At 39.2% G+C, this 20,524-nt stretch overlaps 1 protein-coding gene across 4 annotated transcripts in view; it reads right to left on the minus strand.

The window, feature by feature from the left end:
• CABIN1 (calcineurin binding protein 1) overlaps positions 1-20,524 on the minus strand; it is a 107,999-nt gene that overhangs the window by 61,268 nt on the left and 26,207 nt on the right. For all 4 annotated transcript variants that reach the window (XM_033075819.2, XM_033075820.2, XM_033075822.2 and 1 more), the window contains 5 exons: positions 18,700-18,960; positions 17,962-18,113; positions 17,243-17,421; positions 6,962-7,144; positions 4,577-4,917 (listed from right to left, as the gene is read on the minus strand). In XM_033075819.2, the coding sequence (XP_032931710.1) occupies positions 4,577-4,917; positions 6,962-7,144; positions 17,243-17,421; positions 17,962-18,113; positions 18,700-18,960 (1,116 nt within the window). The remainder of the gene's footprint in view (positions 1-4,576; positions 4,918-6,961; positions 7,145-17,242; positions 17,422-17,961; positions 18,114-18,699; positions 18,961-20,524) is intronic.

A 20,524-nucleotide genomic window follows, 5' to 3' on the forward strand; every position in this document is an offset into this window, starting at 1 on the left:
TACTTTCTGGTTGGTCATGGGAATCAGTAAATTTAATTATTATCACTGAGTGTCAAATTTAATTAAGACTGAAGAAAGCAAAGGGTGTAAACTCGACTGCATACTAACTTTTTTCTACATAATTTCTTTTGTAATATCTGTTTCTGAAATCTTGTAACCTCATCCTGAAAAATACTTGGAAATACATACAGAATAACATACAACACAAGAAAACCTACAAAAATCTGGTCTTCCATGAAAGTTATCTTGTTTTGAATAAAATCAGAATCCAACAAAAATAAGCCTATTGGAACATCCAAGATCCAGGCACACAAAATGTTTGATTTTTTCCTACTCACAGTCATCAGAAATGTAAGTTAATTCCAAGTGTAAAAATGAAGTAAAACTTGCTCGGTGTGTGGTAATCTGAATCTTACAGTTAAAACTATCACACAAAAATTCAAGGAAAACAAAATCTTTAAGAAAGTTACCATCCCACCAGAAAGCTTCCATCTCAAATCCCAGTCTAAAGCAATGTTAGCTATGGATGTATTCCCGAACGGAAGTTTTACAAGGACAAGGTTAAGAGATCATTAATTGTGTCATTAATTGTAGCATCATGCTCTGGTGCTGGGATGTGCTCTGCACATTACACTGACCATCCACAGGCATGTGTTTGGTACACATAATTCAGAGGCTTTTATTGAACAAGATGATGGCAGTAACCCAGCTAGGAGGAGAAAAGATCATTCAGACAAATGGGGCAATTACACGGTAACTTCACACAATCAAAGCTAATAGGAATAAAAGACATAGTTACAGATTTTCCACTACCCTTCTCCTTAAATCAGCATGATCACTTATTCCCAGTAAATATGCCTGAGCAGGTCTCAACTCATTAGATTTCACAGAGTCTGCTCTGCTTCGTTTTCAGCTGATGAAGTTATTAGGAGTGGGTGAAGGGATCCAGGACACAGCAAAAAGGATTTATTCTTCTTGGCACACTGCTTGCCAGTCTGAAATGCTGGATTTGGCTGTCTGACTCAGGGCAATTATGAAATACTCTTTCCAGTTCAGCTGTTGCCTCCCACATCTTTATCACCCCAAGATTCAAAGACAAGATGACTGACAGGGTACAGTAATTTGCAAAAGAGCTGAAGTAGAAAAGGAAAATCTCTTTGGGTCAACCAAGTGGAACTCTGAGTCACCTGGGATGGATACCCCCTAACTCAATGGTGTCAGAAGCACCTTTACCTAAATTGAAAACTCCACGAAGTGTTTCTGAGAGGTGAACAAAACACTCCAGTGTACTTTAATCCTTCCCTCTGATTTCATTTACAGTCCATTAGATGGCTTTGTCTCAAAAACCTCCTCCTACTCCTACATCAAATAAAAGCAAAATAAAAAGACTACTGATTTGAAGGGTGCCCTTTTAAATGAACTGTTATTATCTGCTTCTACTTGAAGTGGTTACATCTATTATGCTTCCAGATTATGTCTGTATCTAAGTATATATTAAGCCTACATACATATAATCTTGTCATTTTTACATGCATGTATTATTTGGTTTGACTAACTTGTCATGTCACTGACCTCATGTCACACCCAGCATTCATTTCCCCATAAAGGGCTCTGCTAATAACAGACATTATAGAATATATAAACTTAAAAACTCACACAGTCTTTGTGAGCACATTCTTCCAGGATTTACTGAACACTTTTCATTTGGAGATTAAAAGAAAGCATGTAAGTAAATATTTTTATTTCCTAACCACCTGCTGTTACAGATTATCAGACCAGCTCCACATACTGATCCATAAGGCAAATACTTTTCACAAAGTTACACTGACAAACAGTGTCTTGCCAAGTCCTAACTTCTTCTTCCAAATAGTGCCAACATTCATTTTGGAGGGAAAAATCACAAAGGATGAAGAATTTACTTCAAGACAATGATAATGGGAAACTGAAACTACTGCCCAAATTGGCAATGAAGTAACTTGTTAAAATTCATCTGTACTTCCCTTCATATTTACTCCAAATAAAAACAGCTATGTATAAATTTGTTCTGATAACAGACTGAAACAAAGAAAAATAGACTCCAAATATTAAGCTGGATTTTGCAGGGAAAAAAACCAAAAACCCAACAGAACATGTAACCAAACAAAATGTTCAAAGAGTTTGAAAAGATGTTTTAAAAAGCACTTAACAACTATCTTGACTAATCTCACAACAGCAAAACCATGAAAACTGTGAAATGGGAGAAAACAGATTGCATAGGGAAAACTTGTTTTTCTATGCACTGTGGAGACCTGCCAATCCTCTCCTTTTCCCAGCCAACCATGAATTTGGACATCAGTCTGAATTCTTCATGCAAATTCCTGGCGTTGGAACATAAATGCTGAATTTTCCAAGATGGTTATACGCATCGAAAAATTAATCTCAGTTTTCTAAAATTTACCACTCTGCCCCCCAACAACACAACCTGATGTAATTTATCTCATATTTTAAATCAGGCTTATCATGAGTAAATGTAAACATAATTCTTACTGCAGTTACTGATGACAATGCATAGACCCATTTTGTGGTTTAAGTTTGTGCAGGAGTACAATTTCCACTAAAGACACAGTAATGTGCCATTAAAACACAGACACTGGACATTGCTCTACAAAAGAACCTGAATGAGTCATTAAAGAAAAATAATGTAAAACCCATGTGAAAATATGTAGTGCACATATATCAATAAGAAGATTTGTTTGGGTTTTACCATGTGAAGTGGCTGTTCATTATGCAGAGAAGTAAAGGACAGTAAAACCCAAAAATGCTCACTGAAGCCAGCCTGGTAACTACTAGGCACAAACAAGCAGGATTCAGTTTTTCTGAATTCCAAGAGGAAATAGATTTATACAACAATGTGTATTTCACATAGAAATCCATCATTGAGCTGATATTTATATAAGGAGGGAGATATAAAAAGAAAAAGAGAAAGCTTCATCAGGGAAAAAATAATAGAAGAAAATATTTTGCAAGTAGTTCCTCAGGCAAGGACATGCTATTTGAACCAATAAATGGAAAACTGGAAAACAGGCAGCTTTTTTTGTTGAATGTTGATACAAAATCATGTCAGCAACAGTAATGACAGATTGCAGGAATCCATGGCTCCTATTCATGATTAGCTCCATGGAAAAATTAACAACTGTTACATACAAACAGCGTAAGAATGTTTTCAAAACAAGCTCTCTATAAAAAAAGGTTGATATTTTTCTGGATAATCACTCTACAGACAAATGGAATATTCATCACCTTCCAGTAGGTTGGTAAGATTTGCTTGTGCTCACTTTCCAGTGACACTGGTGACATTTTCTACTTCCAGGTCAGGGGTACAATTTGTTCCCCTTCCCTACTGTTCACATAAGCTTCAGTACCGGTGGGGAAGAAAATTCAGGAAGCTATGCACAGTAGCATGTGATCTAATGCAAGACTTCCAAATATAAAATCTGTGAATTCAAACCTGGACTATGACAAATAGTAAAATACCTCTGATCATTTAAATGTACTATTCCTACACAGACCCAGGATACCCAGAGAGTTTATCTGTGTTTACACAATACTGATTAATTTCTGCTTCCAAGTCACTTTTCAGTCCACTTATTCAGTAAAATAAATAATTGCTGTCATTTTTATGAGAACATCTTAATTTATGTGACATATCTAAAATGTAATTCTCTACTGAATGACAGAAAAATAGTTAGTCCAGTAATAAAAAAAGAAATTTTCTCCTTAAGTGACCTCACACACAAGTCAGACAATCTAGGAGCTGAAGTGCAGCTTCATTGCAAGCTGTATTTAACACAGGGGCAGCACAGCTGCTTTGCCTGGTGGTTTTGGTTACAACACAGGATGTGATAAAAGGTATCTGTTCTATCACCATCTGTTGAGAGTGGGGACAGTGATCCTTATCTCAATGGCAGATATTCTGCTAATGGGCCATCCATTGAAACCAGGCAGGGCATTGTTCTTTATCTTTTCACAACCCATCCTTCCTCCAGCCAGTCATTTTCTGCTAATGGCGTGGGACTGATAAAATTACTGCATCCCATTGGAAGTTGCTCCAGCCAGGGGGAAGAGCCCAACATTTCTTACCAAGATAAAAAGAGGTTTTGGGACACTAAGGGAGCCCCTTTCTCCACTGGACTCCAGAGGAAAACCGGATTCCTCCACATCAGCACTGGAGCTCCGGAGGGAAACTGCACCTTGTACAGGAGCACTGCTCCAACTGAGCCACATCTGTCACTGCAGGAGGATGCAGCCACCATGGAATGGGACTGCTGCCAACACCCTGCCTGACAGGGTGTCAGGTTGTACTCTGACTGTGTCAGGGTTTGGAGTTTGTTTCTTTGTAGTACTGTATTTCTGTTTTAATTTCCCTAGTAAAGAACTGTTATTCCTAATTCCCATATCTTTGCCTGAGAGCTGCTTGATTTCAAAATTATAATAATTTGGAGGGAGGGGGTTTACACTCTCCATTTCAAAGAGAAGCTCCTGCCTTTCTCAGCAGACACCTGTCCTCCAAACTAGCACACCTGGGCTCAGGGCTCACCTTGTGTGTCTTGCTGTAGGTGTACAGGTAGGCCAGCCTGTAGAGGCTCTTGTAGTGCTGGGGGAAGCGGCTGAGGCACAGGCAGAAGGAGGAGATGCACTGCTCCGTCAGGAACTTGCGCTGCTCCTCCAGGTCTGCGGGGAGTCCGTGAGGAAACTCAGCCCCATCCTCCCCACAAGGGTCAGCTTTCTTCCTGCAGTCCCACTGTGAGCCTGGGGGCATGGCAGCTTTGAGGCCACTGACAGAAGCACACTGAGGATCCACCACCAGTTTTTGGCCAGTAGGTTCAGCAGGATCATAAAGTTCTGAGCTCTCCAGCAGCTCCTCTGACTTCCCTGCAGCTGGAACAGTAAGAGAAAAATGACAGTGAAATTGCCATTTCCAAATGGCAATGACATGTAGAAAATGACAAAAAAATCAATATGACAAAAGGTAATCCTTTTCTTCATTAAAGCATAGACAGAAATATTGAAAAAAATGTATGGCTATTCATGATGTTCATTGAATAAGTAACCTGCAACTCACTGACAGATTCACACAATGACATCTCCATTGTCTTCAATTTGGTTTGATCCTGAACAGTAGTATGAATTCAACACACATCACACAATGCAGGGTTTTACAAACACTTGGAATATTGAGGAGGAGGAAGGAAAAAAGCCAAAATAGAAGAGTAAATTCAGTAACATATTATTGCAAATAAAAGAAGACAGAACAGAAAATTAAAGCTACCCTCCTAAGTGAAATATATTTTTCTTAATAGTCTGCCTAGAAGAATACAAACCCAGAACACAAAATGGGCTCAGACAGAATGATCAGCAGCAGCTCACCTGATCTTCTGCATAATGTAGGACCCACAGTTCCAAGTAAATATTTTTGTGATTAACTTGGTAACTTATAATTCAATTGACCTATCTTCTGTTGAAGGATACCAAACCTCACTTCAGTAGAGCGGCAGCTTTCACATTTCCTTTTAGCTAAGCATTATTGCTGGAAACACACATGTTACATGCAGATTATTTCTTTAACTTTGATTTTTAGTCATGGAAGTTTCCCATGTCTTTGTCTTTACTAGGATAAAGAACCTCTTACATCACAGCCTATCTCCCAGCAGAGAGTGTGGAGATACACTAAAATGTACTTCATACTCAAATATAAAGCTGCTCTGTAACTTTTTCTCTGATAAGGCTGAACTTTTGAGTCAAACACGTTTTACAGAACTCACATTTTTCAAAATGTGCTTGCCTGATGTCTGTATCCATTATAAATTTACTGTACAGGTACCTTTATGGGAAACAATATCTGTTCTAATAAACACCAGTCATTTAAGAATGCATTTGATGATTTTTCTGACAGACAAATAATGACAATAACACAACTTGCTGCAAGCCTGAAAAAGAACCATGCTTTTAGTCTAGTAGCCAAAAACTACTGGATTTAGTGATTGTGGAAGTACTATTTCACAAAAGTAGGAACTGGCATTTATTTCAGCATGTTAATGCAAGAACCACCACAGGCTTTCCTAGCTTAGTCAAGGCTGAAGTAAAATATTTTTTAAAACAAGAAATCAAGGTAATCCAAGTCTGCAAACCAAGAGATAACTGCTTGGCACTTGTTCCTAGTGAGATCAGGGAAGTGACTCAGGACTGTCCATGAAGCATGACCTCTGGATCTCTGAAACTGAGAAAGTGTGAACTGGCAAAGATTTAGCATCCCACAAACAGCCACAGCCTGGAAAGGTGGACAAAATTTACACATTGGTTTTGTTAGTCTTTCCCTGTTAAGTCCAGTCTCTTCATCTACTGCCACATCCAACTGTACAAACATCAGACAAAGGAAATTCCAGCTAATGGATTTTGAAAAAATTTTTCCAGTGGAACACAGAACACCTAGTACTATTAGATATGGAAAAATCTGGTAGGGAGCAATTCTAGCTCTCCACTGGAATTAAGTATACAATGGAATAAAGCATCTAAATCCTACTACTTCTGCTCTTCTCTCTAATGAATATTAAGCTGCTGCTGGGACAGAACAAAAAGGGCATCTATTCCTGGGAAAAGTAAAGTCTTGTTTGAGACTATATTCAAATAACTACTCTTTAAATTATTTAAAAATATGAAACACTGAAGAAAAATCAAGTTTAACCTAGAAGAAGGCAAATCAAAGGGCCACCAAAGACAGCAGTTTATCTTTATTTTTTCTAAGATTTAGCAGATAGCAGGCCACATAAATGAGGCACAGTTCCAAATTTAAGCTACACAAATACAGGCAGCAATGATACCCAGTTAAAATTCTTAGTCACAGTGCAGCATATTTCAGTGCAAGCCAGGAGAAACATTTTAATGAGACTATTGTAGCTGACATTATCTATTAAATCAGGCATACCCTTTTCCTCTGCAGATCCCAGAGTCTCTTTGCTGAGTATCAGTGTATCAGCACAGGTACTAGAAATTCTCTTCTCTGTGTAAGTCTTCTTCAGGCTGTCTTGAGAACTGGCAGGTTCATTAAACATATCCTGTGTGGAACTGGAGTCAGACAGCACTGCTCCAGTGCTATCCTGACTCCTCTCTGCAAAAGAGATAAAGAAGGAATGCACCACTTCATACTCTTCAAGCTGTTACTTGTCTCCTGGTAACAGCAACACAAAACTGTGGCCACTCTGCAAACTCTTACAACTTCCATAGAGGATCCCTAACCACCACCAAGAAAAGGTATTTAATTCTCACCACACCTCTTCCTAGAATATAATCCTGGAATTTGATTCAAAAGCAATAAAGCTCAGTTTTGAAGAGCAGTTAGACTGGGGACACAATATTTCAGCTAGTATGGCCCTGTAAAACTTCCCAGGCTTACTGTACCATTTGCCTTGAAAAGCACCCAAGTGTAATTTTGAACCTGGCACAAGCAAAGTTCAATTGACAACAGAAAACCAAGAACAACAATACTAGTAAAAATTACTCACAAGGGAAAGAAAAGCAAGTAGAATTAGAAGGCAAAAACTTCCAGGAGTGATCTCTGATGCCAACTATCCTGCAGGTGTAAGATGCTATTCAACAAATGTTCTGAGAGGTGATTTGGTATGGCAAATAAACAACACATCAAAACCTAGGCTAAAACAGACAGGGAAACTGGACTTCAAGGCAGCAGACAGAAGAATAGAAGTGACTTTACCTTGGCAGAGTGGAGCAGTGGCTGCTGACTACAGTACAGTCACAACTAAGCTGTTAATCTGCACAGAACACGCATCCTGACTTCATCACGGGGGATAAAACACACCTCAGAACAGGCAAGCGAAAACCTCCCACTCATGTCTGAAACCTGCCAGATATAACCCAAGTTCTTTACATCAAGGGTTATCAGAGGCAACCCTGCATGACTAAAGAACAGGGCTTAGTGTCTGTGACAGAAAGAGGCCTGCACATTCCCACTGAGATGGAAGACTGGCATTTTTCCACACTGTGCCAAAATAATTCAGTGGTCAACAAACTCCAATACAGGCAATTCCCTTTAAACCTGGAGTCTGCAAGAATTATTTCCAATTTCTTCTTAAAATACTGATACTTGATTCTGTGACCTAGGTAAAAGTGTCAATGCTCATTGCAGGGGTGTGGGACTAGATGATCTTTAAAGGTCCATTCCAACCCAAACCATTCTATAAATCTATACAGAAATGGCATAGCCAGGAGGGGGTTACATCCATTGTCTGGGTAGTTCCACTGCATTCTGATCCACCAATTTTACTGATAAGATCAAGAAAGAAAATTAACAAAGCAAAAGCCTTTGCTTTGAGATGAGCAGATAATTTAATTAAATTTCTTCTGTTCCATCTGAATTGCACTTGTTCAGGAGAGAGCTAAGGGCCTCCTATGAATTTATTTTATCAAGATAAATCCCTCTGCAAACCTTCAGCTTGCAGATCAGGTTCTGCTTATTAGGATTCCAATGAATTTAAACCAAATTTGATGCACTCCATAGGCTTTTCACTACCACACAAAGAAAACCTCCCCATTCAGTGAGCAGATCTTAATAAAACTGTATCTTGAAAAAGAATGGGGGAACAGTATTTTCTTCCTAATTGGAAGCTATATAAGTTGGTTAATGATGACAAGTTTTATACAGAAAGAATATAATTATAAAGAATGGGAAGAGAAGGATTCTGAAGAGAGGTCAGTCAAGCTTTAAATGACTCATTTATAAAGCTTTAATAACTTTCTGTGGTACAAATCAATACTATTGAACTCCCAGTTGACATCAAGAAAACAATTTACAGTAGATTCTTTGATATTTTTTAAGAAGTTTCATTTCCAGATGTTGCCACAAGCCTGCAGGTCAGTTCTGATGTGTGGGTTATGACAGATGAAGCATTAGAATGTAAATCAAGAAGTACCAGACCAATATGCCTGGTGAGATCAGATCACTGGGAAATTACAATAATTTTTCATCATGCAAAGATAGACAATGATTCAACACATTAAATTTCAAATGTATGCATGAGCTTTTCCTTATGGGAACAAATGTAAACACCTCCTTACAATTAGCTAGCTATTTTAATTTGAAATTTCTGCTTAAATGAGTGTGGGTCTAGGTAGGGATGTTTATTCTCCTTTTCTCTCAATACATTAACTCTATTAAAAAATTAATTATATTAACATTGAGCTCCTTAATCACTGGAAACCAGAGGAAGATGACTATTGAGACAACTTTCTATTACATTAGATATTCCTTGAATGCAGCAGATGCTTTCAAACTAAGTGAGCCTGATGGAAAACTCTGGGGTATTCCAGAAATTAGCAGCAGCCACCAATTATTAGTATTAATTTCTCAGAAATCACAGAGGATGGGTAAAGTCCCAGGGAATGTAAAACAAAGTGTAGCACTTATCTTTACAAAGAATGAAAGGTCAAAGCTGTGAGTCAGCCAGCCTTCATTTTCCACAGAATTATTTGAGCATAAATAAATAAATCCTTCTTTAAGCACCTAAAAGGTAACAGGATCAGGAGCAGCAAACGTGTGAGTGGAACCAGCACACACATTCACACTGGTCTGGAAAGAATTTGTGATTCTCAAACCAGAGCTGGCCAAAATGTCAGGCTACTCTAAACACACCTCAGCAAAGCAGCACTCCTGAATGTGCAATCAGTAACTTCACAGAAAAAAAAAAATCTAAGAGTCTTCCTGTTCTACTGAGCACTAATGAAAATTAAACTTAATTACAGAGTCTGTATTTGGGACCCACATTTTAAAAAAGAGACTGAAATAAGGAAAATTAATTCAGAGGAGAGGATAAAAAATGAGAGATTAATGAGATGACATATGAAAATTACCGGGAGAATTGGACTTATCTTAAAAAAGATGAGGGAGAATTTCCAAATACATATGATTAATGAAAATAAAAATAAAATAATTGCTGTTCATATTCATTAGGTACAGTGCAAAAGGCAATAGGTTTTAATTGCAGCAAGAAAATTGACTTTTTCCCTCCCTCATCTCTATCTTAACTCTACATACAGTTAGAAAATAGAACAGTGAACCTATAGAATCACTGTAGGCCTTTAAAGAGACTCAGACAAGTAGCCATCATTTGTTAGGTTATCCCAGATGTTCCTTAATTTAATACAAAGCTCTGTCAATACCTAAATACTGCAGTATGCAATGCAGAACTTCTGGCAACTGCACCAATTCACATCCTAACTCTGGTTTTCCAAAAAGAAAAAAAAAAGGCATATTGTGTATACATGAAAGTACTATTCTCCTCTAGCCTAACTGCTAAATACAGCACTTTTTAAATAAATATATATATGTTAGATGGACACATAGCATATATTTTACATTTGTTGTGCTCTGAAGCTTTTCCTTTCTGTGTCAGAGCTGCCTGCAGTGGAGGCAGGCATTAGTGTTACCCAACCTGTGTGCCAGACTGCAGTGGTGAGGCAGGAGAACAAATTCCAAATTCCCACCTGCTATCAACACCTGTCCTTTTGAATGACAGAAACCCATGGAGAACATCAGCCCTTTTTAATAATTCCTGCTATAATTAGAGACTATTTAATATAACCCAGTGTAATTTAAGAGTTAAAAAATTACTGGTTTTTAAATTTTGTTTACCTGTTTTCTCAGTTTCCCCACCCAGCAATTGCAATAAGGCAAGCTTTTTCAAAAAGCTGGGCTGGTCCCTTGTTGTAAGAGATTGGTAAATCAAGGACTAAATATTCTTTTGAGGTCCCTTCCTATTACTTCAAAAGCTAAGATAAAAATATAGCTGGGTATTAATGTCCCAAAATTATTATCTGTAGCAGAAATGAAGAGACTAGGGAGAAAGCTCTACTAAATTGTGCATAAGTAACTCTAACAGCATTCCTATGAAAAATATGATCTGATAGTAGATGTTTCTCCATGGTACTATAATATTTTTTTCATTACCTCATTGCATCATTCCTAAGTTTTAGGTAGATTTCAAACAAACTGACTAGCTGAAATCTCTATTTGATGCAAAGTTAAATATTTCATGTTTATCTCTAAAAATTTCAGAAAATGGCACTTGAAAGCAATTTTTTTTTTACCTCATTTCTCAGCTTGTCCTCAGCTTGAGACATTTCATTTCAAATCTCTGTCAGATTACATCCCCTACTCTGTCAACGGGTGAAAAAGAACATCTTTGGACAGGAGATTTGAAAAGGTCAAAAGAAGAATCTTGTTAACTCTCCAAGACATTAGTAAAAAAATACTAATTATTATCAGAAAGATGTCATTAGGAAGAAATAACTTGTATATTCATCTGTACTGCCAAGACCTTTATTGCATCACACTGAGGTCCTGTCAGTCACATGGATTATTAAATCACTATTATTACTGAAACAGATTTGTCACAGATTTTAGAAAAAATACCTGAATTGTTTGCCTTAATTCCATGCTTAAGAGCAGTTTAACATTAATCTTATCCTGAATGAAACAGGTTTACTGGGTTGACTTCAAAAATCCCTCTTCCCCACTACTCCTCCATAGCAGACACAGCCACCAGCATTGTCACTGTCACTGCTCCCTGAGCACTGGGCACAGCACCTGCAGGCACCAGAACAAAGCTGTGCTAAACTCTGGAGAGGCAAATGACTGCTCAATTTTAAAATGCAACAGGAAAACAGGGCTCAGTACTGCAGCAGGCATTAGCCTGTGCCAGCACCCTCCCACAGGAGCCCTGGGCACCATCCAGAGCCTTGTTACCCAAACTGAGCCCACTCAGCACTGCAGAGGGACAGGGACAGTGAAGTGGCAGTGTGAGTGATCTGAAGCAGCTCAGACAATCCTAATGACAGAGCTCTCACTGCTAAGCATGATGAGCAGGTACCAACCATGGTACAGACTTACAGAATTTATTCTCAGGGGAGCTGCAGCACAGTTTCACAGTGCCAATGGGAATGAGGTGCTCTGCCTTTGACTATTATTTACTATGCAGTTCAGTAATCCTCTTTGGAAACTTTCTGGAAGTTAAGAGGAAGATAGAGAAGACCTCTGAAACATCTCCATGCAGGAGTAAGTAAAAGGTTCAAAAAGCCAAGAGGGTACAACTCACTTCTGAATGATATCTTTGTCTGCCTTAAACATCTGAAGGAAAATGTGCATCCAGTTACTATAAGAAGGTATCTGAATCATGATAAACAATCAGGTACAAGTCAAAAAATCAGAAAGGAGTGGCACAGAAAGCTTTTCTATAGAGCTCTATACATATGCTAACTCAATTTGCAGAAAAATCCTGCTGCACAGTTCAGAGCTTATGAATAAGCAACTATATATAACTGAAAAAAAAAAATCTTCTCATGCAATAAAGGTGGGTTGTTCACAGGCTGTGAAGGTACAGACTCTCCTTGTCCTGCCTGGCACCACCTCTCCCCTTTCCACCTGAACACATGAGCATTTTTCTTTACTGGTCTGCAGTCAGAAACATGATGTATCACAGAATTCTCATTCTGCAAACAAGTCCCACCCATAACAGAAGACAACATTTAGCTCTGCATCAAAAGGCACTTGCACATTATTAAAAGACAAAAGAAGAGCAAAGATTTGCATGGGAGTAGGTTAATTTGAGGACAGCAATTTAAAGGGAGTTCTCTTTTAACATGAGTCAAAGATGAGAGTCTATGTTTTGTCTGGCTGCACTGAACACTGAATGTGTTTCCATAACTTACAGTCCCATATTGCTGTTCTGTCTTCAAGAGCAGAGCACCAGAGTATCTCACCAATGTCCCATTTATGTGGACACATGCTTTTTACATAATCTCACACTACATCTCAGTGTGACACTTGTACTAATCAGAGAGAGGTTAAAATGGGGAAAGGTAAAAATGGAGCACGCTGCAATAAACTGGGTGTGATTCATTATTCATGTAGTCCAGTATGCAGTGCCCATGAGCATCCAGCACCACGTGCCAGAACAGGACATGCACTGCAGGCTCAAAGATTTCATTTTTAACTGCTGAAGAGAGAGAATTTTAAGGACAAGATTTTAATGTTCCAATGTGGACGTTCATTTTATGCACAGAAACATCCACTCCATCCCAGAAGCTGATTTACTTCAGCATGAGTGACAACCTGGTGCAAGAAGTTGCTCAGAGATCACCTTTGTCTCATCAGGATGTTGAGAACCCCCATTTACAAAAACTGTGCATCTTGAGAACATTTGCAGAATTACAGACCGACAAACTATGGAGTGAGACTTCTCCCACAGCACGAAGCAAGGAGCCTTTCCCAGTGAGTTTATCATGCAGCTTCTGCCAATTATTAAAAGCAAGCCGTGACAGGTAAAAGCAGGAAGAGAATGCCTGGGGAACAGAGATTTGTGTAAAGGTTAGAGGCAGCACGGGCAATATTGGTTGCAAAAGCAATTAAGCAAAGACAAACACAAAAAAGGACAATTAAGTCTAACTACACATGACATACTACATGACATGGATGAGGACTCACACAGTACAACACTTGCACACTGCAACAGCCATGGATACATCATCTGCATACCACCACAGAACATGGAATTGAGTATCAACACAACAAAGGCATATTACAGCAAAAAAGACCTCCTAAACAATCTACTTTTTGGGAAACAGACACCTGATTTAGATTTTTTTAAAAAATTTACTACTTTTCCTGTTTTCTGAGCTAACTCTACTGCTTTTAATGCAATTGGTTTTTACTGACTACATACACCCAGTTGTACAGAGGAGGACAGAGAGCATTATCTGTTTTGCTATGTTACACTGGTCATTATCTGTGTAAATACAGTAACAGCACAGGTAATGAAAGTCTGAGGGCCTGGCAAGCTCCTGGGTATTCCTGTTTCCTATTTTGCTCTAAGAAAATAAGAGTCTGATCCTATGCTTCAGACTTCAAATGCAAGTTTTCACTTTGGAGGGTTATAAAATAGCAATAGGTAGGGTGATGACAGGAAAGACAGGATTAACAGAAGGAAAGAAAAGATGTTGCTGAATGGAAGGACAAGAAAAGAGAAAGGAAGCTGCCCATTTTACACAGATGACAGCAGCAAGTCAGCCAGCAAATAACAGCTGCCACTCAGCAAAACTTTTGTCTCCTTGAAGGAGATATGTGCTAGCAGCTGCCACGAGGAAAAAGAAGTTTAGTTACTTTACAAGCTGTATTTACTGGTTCCTTTCTCCCATTTTCATTAAATATATGACTTAAAACTAGTATCAACAGCATTCACTGAATCTGAAGCCTTTCAATGCTCTCAACTTTATTTCTGCATATACCAGTCATCATCTTCCACCAGAAAAATGTGCCAGAGAGCTACAGAACTATAATGACACATTTAAATATAATGTATTCAAAAAAAGTCTGCCCTCACAGCTTCACCTATTTACAGATAAATGTTTCAAGATCAGAATCCCAGTATTTCCAAATCAAGATGTTTGGCTGTACAGCAATTCTCTCCAGCTTGTAATGAGATAATTTGCTGCTCTAGAAGGCACCAAACTAACAACCCCACCAGAACCCAAACCCACAAAACCCACAAAATTAATAGAATAGAGCTCAGAAAGAACTGCAAATGTTCATCCAGTCCATTCCTTTTTCCCTCAGGATAAATTATATCTCCATCATGCCTGGCAGACAGCTGCACTGCCACTTTTTAATGACTTCCAGTGCTAAAATATTGCAGGCTATACAAAACCAGTATTTCCTAAGACTAGTCTAACACTGTTTTCTAATGCTCAGAATGAAAATGCAATTTAAGTGCAGCATCATCTGTTCTGCCTTCCATGAACATGGACATCCTGGGGTTTTGCCTCTAACTCTTTGTACAGCTTTCAACACTATTTAGGTTACTCTGCTGTCATGTCTCCCCTGAGCCTTCTCCTCTGCAGACAAACCATTCCCAATTCCTTCTCTCTTTCCTCACAGGTCATGTTTTCTCAAAGCACAGAACACAAAAATGATCAAAAAAAGGTCTCAAAGGTCAGTAGTGATCCCAAATAGCATCTTGTTTCTGGTAATATATGAAAAGTGTGTAAAACTGTACAATACCCTTACATTACCTATGCCATGTATGATCAACAATATCAATACAGGAGTAAAAAAAGGTATTGTCAAGCCTCTGAAAGAATAAACACCTAGGCTGAATTTAGGTCAACTTATTCATTCCTGAACAATAATATAGACTGCTTCATTTCTGTCAGAATGGTTCAAAAATAATTTAAAGAGTCAAATGAAGAGTATTTTCTTGCTATTTTTAGGAATGGTACAATGAAAATGCTGGCACCAGCTTTCTTCAGTGATGTGATTATGTGTAAGATGTCAAGAGCATTTTACTTCAAAAGTATGTATTTTAATACAAGTAAAATGCAAATGCATGCAGAAGAGCACAGTATATGTAATAATATAAAAGTGGAAGACTTCTGAGCCTGTTAGCTCAGCCTGTTAGCTCTTCCATCTGTAAAAGCCCCAAGGCAAATATTTCAGTTTCCTGGGGTTCTTCAATATGCTGTATCCAGGGCTCAGTTGTGCCAGCAACTTACAAAACATTATGAATGATGCAGTACTCTGCAATTCTCCTTGTCATGGTTACACACAGCCTTCCTGAAGATCACCCAAACTCTGCCTCTTCCAGCAGCTGACATTTGGAATTGCTTTGACAGCACAAAGCTCAGTCCCAGCTAGGCTCAGCTTGCAGATCCAGAACTGCTCCTGCAGCCCTGGCAGAGGCAGATGTTCCTGCACTTGCACCTTCAGGCTTGGCTCAGCAGCCGCCTCCGCTCCCACTGGGCCATCGGCTGCCACAGCCCATCATGTCTCACTTGGAGAGGAGCTACTAACCACACAGTGGAATATTTATCTACTTATGGCTCTCCTGGGAGCACTGAGACAGTCTTCAGGACCTAAGCACATGTAGTCATAGGCAGAAATGCTTCTCACAGGGAATATTACTTAAGAAGTATTTAAATATTTGCTCCCTTCTATACTGTTGTGTCAAAAGACATCAAAAAGCCAATAAAGAGCCTGAGCACTACATAACCCATTCACACCTCCACACTACAAATTATCTGAAAACAGTCTAATGAATTACTCCCAAGTGAAATGCAAGTAATAACAAACAAACGTTTCTCTGTTCAATATAATGAAAGAAATAAAAGAGCTTCTGGCAGTTGCACCAAGAATTGTTGAGGAAAAGGAATAAATTCACCCTGCAAAATTTTCAGGCATACGAACATTCATTTCAAAACCGTGTCAACAAAGTTATTTACAAATTTCCATTCTTCAGAAAATGACAATAGGAAGCAGCCCACCCTCCAGAAATAAATTCATATCAAGCAGAGCATTTCTGTGGGGCCTGGCACATTCTACCAACACCAAGCTAATCACTGTAGATATTTTACTCCTTGAGTGCTGATACTCATAGATCCAGATGGATAAACAAATGGCTGGAAGAGTAGAATCAGAATCAAATTCCTAGCCAAATAATCAACTCAGGTTACTTAAATTGTAACTTAATTTCTACTATATAAGCAATTTCAAAATCTTCATTAACACTATGACACCACCCCCCTTCTTCTTATATTTTTGAGCCAATTATTTATTCTATCACTTCATATTCTATAAAGATGAGCTGCTAACCAGTCATTGTAAATGATAAAGAAAAATTAAAAGATGGAATCTACTGGACTGTCATGCAAATCACTTCGTGCTGAATCACAATATATCCAAAGTAGTTGCCACCTGCCTCCTTCAAAAAATTGCAATACTGGCTTGTGTTGTCTTTTTACCAATTTGTCTTGTTAGAAGCAGTTTAAATTTTCACCTGGTCATTTCACAACAGGTCGAAACAGTGTCCAGTCTTCTAAAGACTGAACCCACATCTTTCCTAATGAGCTCTGAAGAAAAAAAAACCAGTGAACATTCAGTGAGCTCATACTCCTCCTACCAACATCACTGTTTTGCCTGAGTGACAGGCACCATCGGTGGCAGGTGACAACTTTGAGTTTCGTATTTAAAGCTCTGATTGTACATTGATTCTATTTAAGGCACTGAATATATAGAAAAATAATGAGCTTCAATATTGCCCGTGTTACCACAGACCCCTCACCCTCCTTGAGCAGTTTGATCATGATCAAACCCCCCATGCTCAGAGCACCTCCCTGCTGGCAGAATTGAGAACAGGGACTGTACCGTCCGGCGTTGCCTGCTGACGGGGTTTTTTACATTTGACGTAATCGTGGTCAACTGGAGTGGCTGTGTAAGGTGGGGATGTCAGACCTGGACCCGAGGAGGAGGGGAGGGAAGTCCCAGGGCCTGGCACTGTTCCAGCTGAGGAGTGAGAGTCTTCATCTATCATGCAAGGCTTTTCTCTGGGAGGGTGAGAAGAAAGGGGAAGTTTATACAAAAAGAACAAAAGGAGACTGCATGTTCTTACAGCATTTCCAATAGAGCAATGAAATCTCACTAACAAATTCTAAAGGAAGGATTTTTAGTACAAGTTATTTTCCTCCCTTGTCACTGGTCAATGGTAAACTCTTCTTTCTTTTGTAGCTGTTAATGAGACAAATTGTGAGGACTACAATCTCTTGTCCTATAAGTGAAGGTAATTTGCATTTGAATTTTTTAACAGTTGGTTTTAAAAATCAAATTTATGAATAAATAAAAAAAGTGGTTTCAAAATGGACCACAAGATCACAATTGTTCTGTTTCCTTCCCTTCCCATTTTCTCTGTGCCAATTATTGAGATCTCAGAGCAGCATGCAATCTTATTCATGGTACCTGAAAACTTCAAACATTAGCATCAATTTTATTCACTCTGTTTATATTTTATTCAGCCTCATTTTAATAGTGGATTGTACAGTAGTTCACTAGCATTCATTCAGAGGATATTGCTGGAAACTAGCACTCACTTTTCTGCAACTTTTGGAGTGTTCTTCTCCTCACCCCTGGCAAAAGGTCCCTCAGAAGCTTCTTTCATGAAACTAACCAATACCTCTGCATCTACTCCAGAGTCTGGTTTCCCCACAAGTTTCAAAATAGAAGCATGAAGTCGAAAATACACCTAAAAAACACCAAAGTCCATTTGGTCAGTAAAGAATCTGTAGCTCTAATCTATTACAAATAGTCTTTTCTCTATAGAATCTGCAGGAGTTCACTAAGAGAGTTGCCTGTCACCTGAACTTACCTGAATCAAACTTTGCCTGCCTTTGAAAGTGGTTTTTAAATTACAAAATGTGAACACTGTACAAATTTTATAGCCACAACCTGTGGAACACAACAAAGAAAGGAGAACTGGCCTCACTGCAAGCAAGTCAGCACTGGGTATGTTCTAGAGCCACTGCTTTTACCAGACAGCACAGTGAAAGCAAAGCTCCCACCTCACGCATGAACTTGTGCTCCTACAGGTATGAGATGCCTGTGAGTCATAGCAGGGTTTGATTTTTATAAAAACTGTGTGCAGCAAAATTCAGAAGTGGAATTGCTACCCACCTGTCCAAATTGCCTTTGAAATGAAATCAGCCTGACTTACAGGCTCCATTTTGCTCTCCAAGTGTGTCTTGAAAACGCTTCCTGACGCAGAGCACCATCTACATGTGCCTAACACTCTGCAGAGAACAAGGCTTCGAGTTCACACATTTAACTTTTACCTCCAAAGCTTCCATGGCAAGTTCAGGTGGGTTGTGGTAGTGAATCTTCTTTGGATAGCGAGCGGCCTCCTCGTGCAGGTAGTGCCCTGCCTGTTTGTAGTGCAGCAGGTACACGACAGGAGGCTGCTTCTGCTTCTCAGCAATCTTGCCCAGCATGTAGTGGATGAGCCACTCCTCCTCGTCACCATCACCCTCGCAGCGCGCTGCCGACGTGAAGCACAGCTTGGCTGTCTCCAGCATGCTGTCCCTGCGCTCCTCCATCTGCAGGCAGCCAGGGGGACACAACACAGCACACCCATTCACTGCAGCTCTCATGGCAAACTCTAAATGTGCACTGCTGCCCATGCAGGAGTGCATCAACACCATGCAACTTTTAAACATGTTCGACCTCAGTGACACAGTGATCGAATACATCCCAAGTGACCAAATAAGGAATTTCACGATTATAAGCCGCACATTACCATACAGAGTGTGATAAAAGGTATCTATTCTATCACCATCTGTTGAGGGTGGGGGACAGTGATCCTTATCTCTGTGGGAGATATTCTGCTAATGGGCATCCATTGAAACCAGGCAGGGCATTGTTCTTTATCTTTTCACAACCCATCCTTCCTCCAGCCAGTCATTTTCTGCTCATGGCCATTGAGTCCCACTGTGGGACTGATAAAATTACTGCATCCCATTGGGAGTTGCTCCAGCCAGGGGGAAGAGACCAACATTTCTTACCAAGATAAAAACAGAGGTTTTGGGACACTAAGGGAGCCCCTTTCTCCACTGGACTCCAGAGGAAAACCGGATTTCTCCACATCACCACTGGAGCTCCGGAGGGAAACTGCACCTTGTACAGGAGCACTGCTCCAACTGAGCCACATCTGTCACCGCAGGAGGATGCAGCCACCATGGAATGGGACTGCTGCCAATACCCTGCCTGACAGGGTGTCAGGTTGTACTCTGACTGTGTCAGGGTTTGGGGTTTGTTTCTTTGTAGTACTGTATTTCTATTTTAATTTCCCTAGTAAAGAACTGTTATTCCTAATTCCCATACCTTTGCCTGAGAGCCCCTTGATTTCAAAATTATAATAATTTGGAGGGAGGGGGTTTACATTCTCCATTTCAAAGAAAAGCTCCTGCCTTTCTCAGTAGACACCTGTCCTCCAAACTAAAACAGTAACTTTTCATTCTTTGTCCATATATAAGCCACACCTGATTATAAGCCGCACTTCGGGTTCGGACCAAAATTTTAGTCAAAATGGTGCGGCTTATAATCGTGAAATTACTGTACATCCCAGGAGGTCAAACAGATCCCAAGGGGTCAAACACATCCCACGTGACCAAATACATCCCAAGGGGTCAAAAGCACCCCAACAGCCCACAAAATGTGTTTATGGATAGATTTTTCACTCCAGTAACTCCTGGCACAAACAACCAGAACAAAACAGCAATACAGAAGAAATATCTATACCTCTATATCTTTAGATTATATTTCTATTTATATAAATAGAAATCTGAAAAATAACAACCCAATATTCAGGTCTACAGCAATTCTGTAAGTTTTTGGCAGCTGTAATTATCTTAACTCTTCAAAGAAAAAAATTATTCGCTTTGTTCTGCAACTGAAGTCTGCTAAAGCCACTATGGACCACTCTCATTTGTGAAGAAAAGTATTTCATCTTGCTTGCAATGTATCTAATTTTGAAATGAATATTCTCCCCACCTCGTCAAAAAAAAAAAAAAGAAAAACTAACAGCATAAATTAAAGTTAAATGTCAATAAATTCATGTAAAAAAAACTAGGTCAAAAGATGCATTAATGTAATTTCCTCTCT

This window comes from Catharus ustulatus, chromosome 18 (assembly GCF_009819885.2).
Source record: "Catharus ustulatus isolate bCatUst1 chromosome 18, bCatUst1.pri.v2, whole genome shotgun sequence".
NCBI classification, from domain to species: domain Eukaryota; kingdom Metazoa; phylum Chordata; class Aves; order Passeriformes; family Turdidae; genus Catharus; species Catharus ustulatus.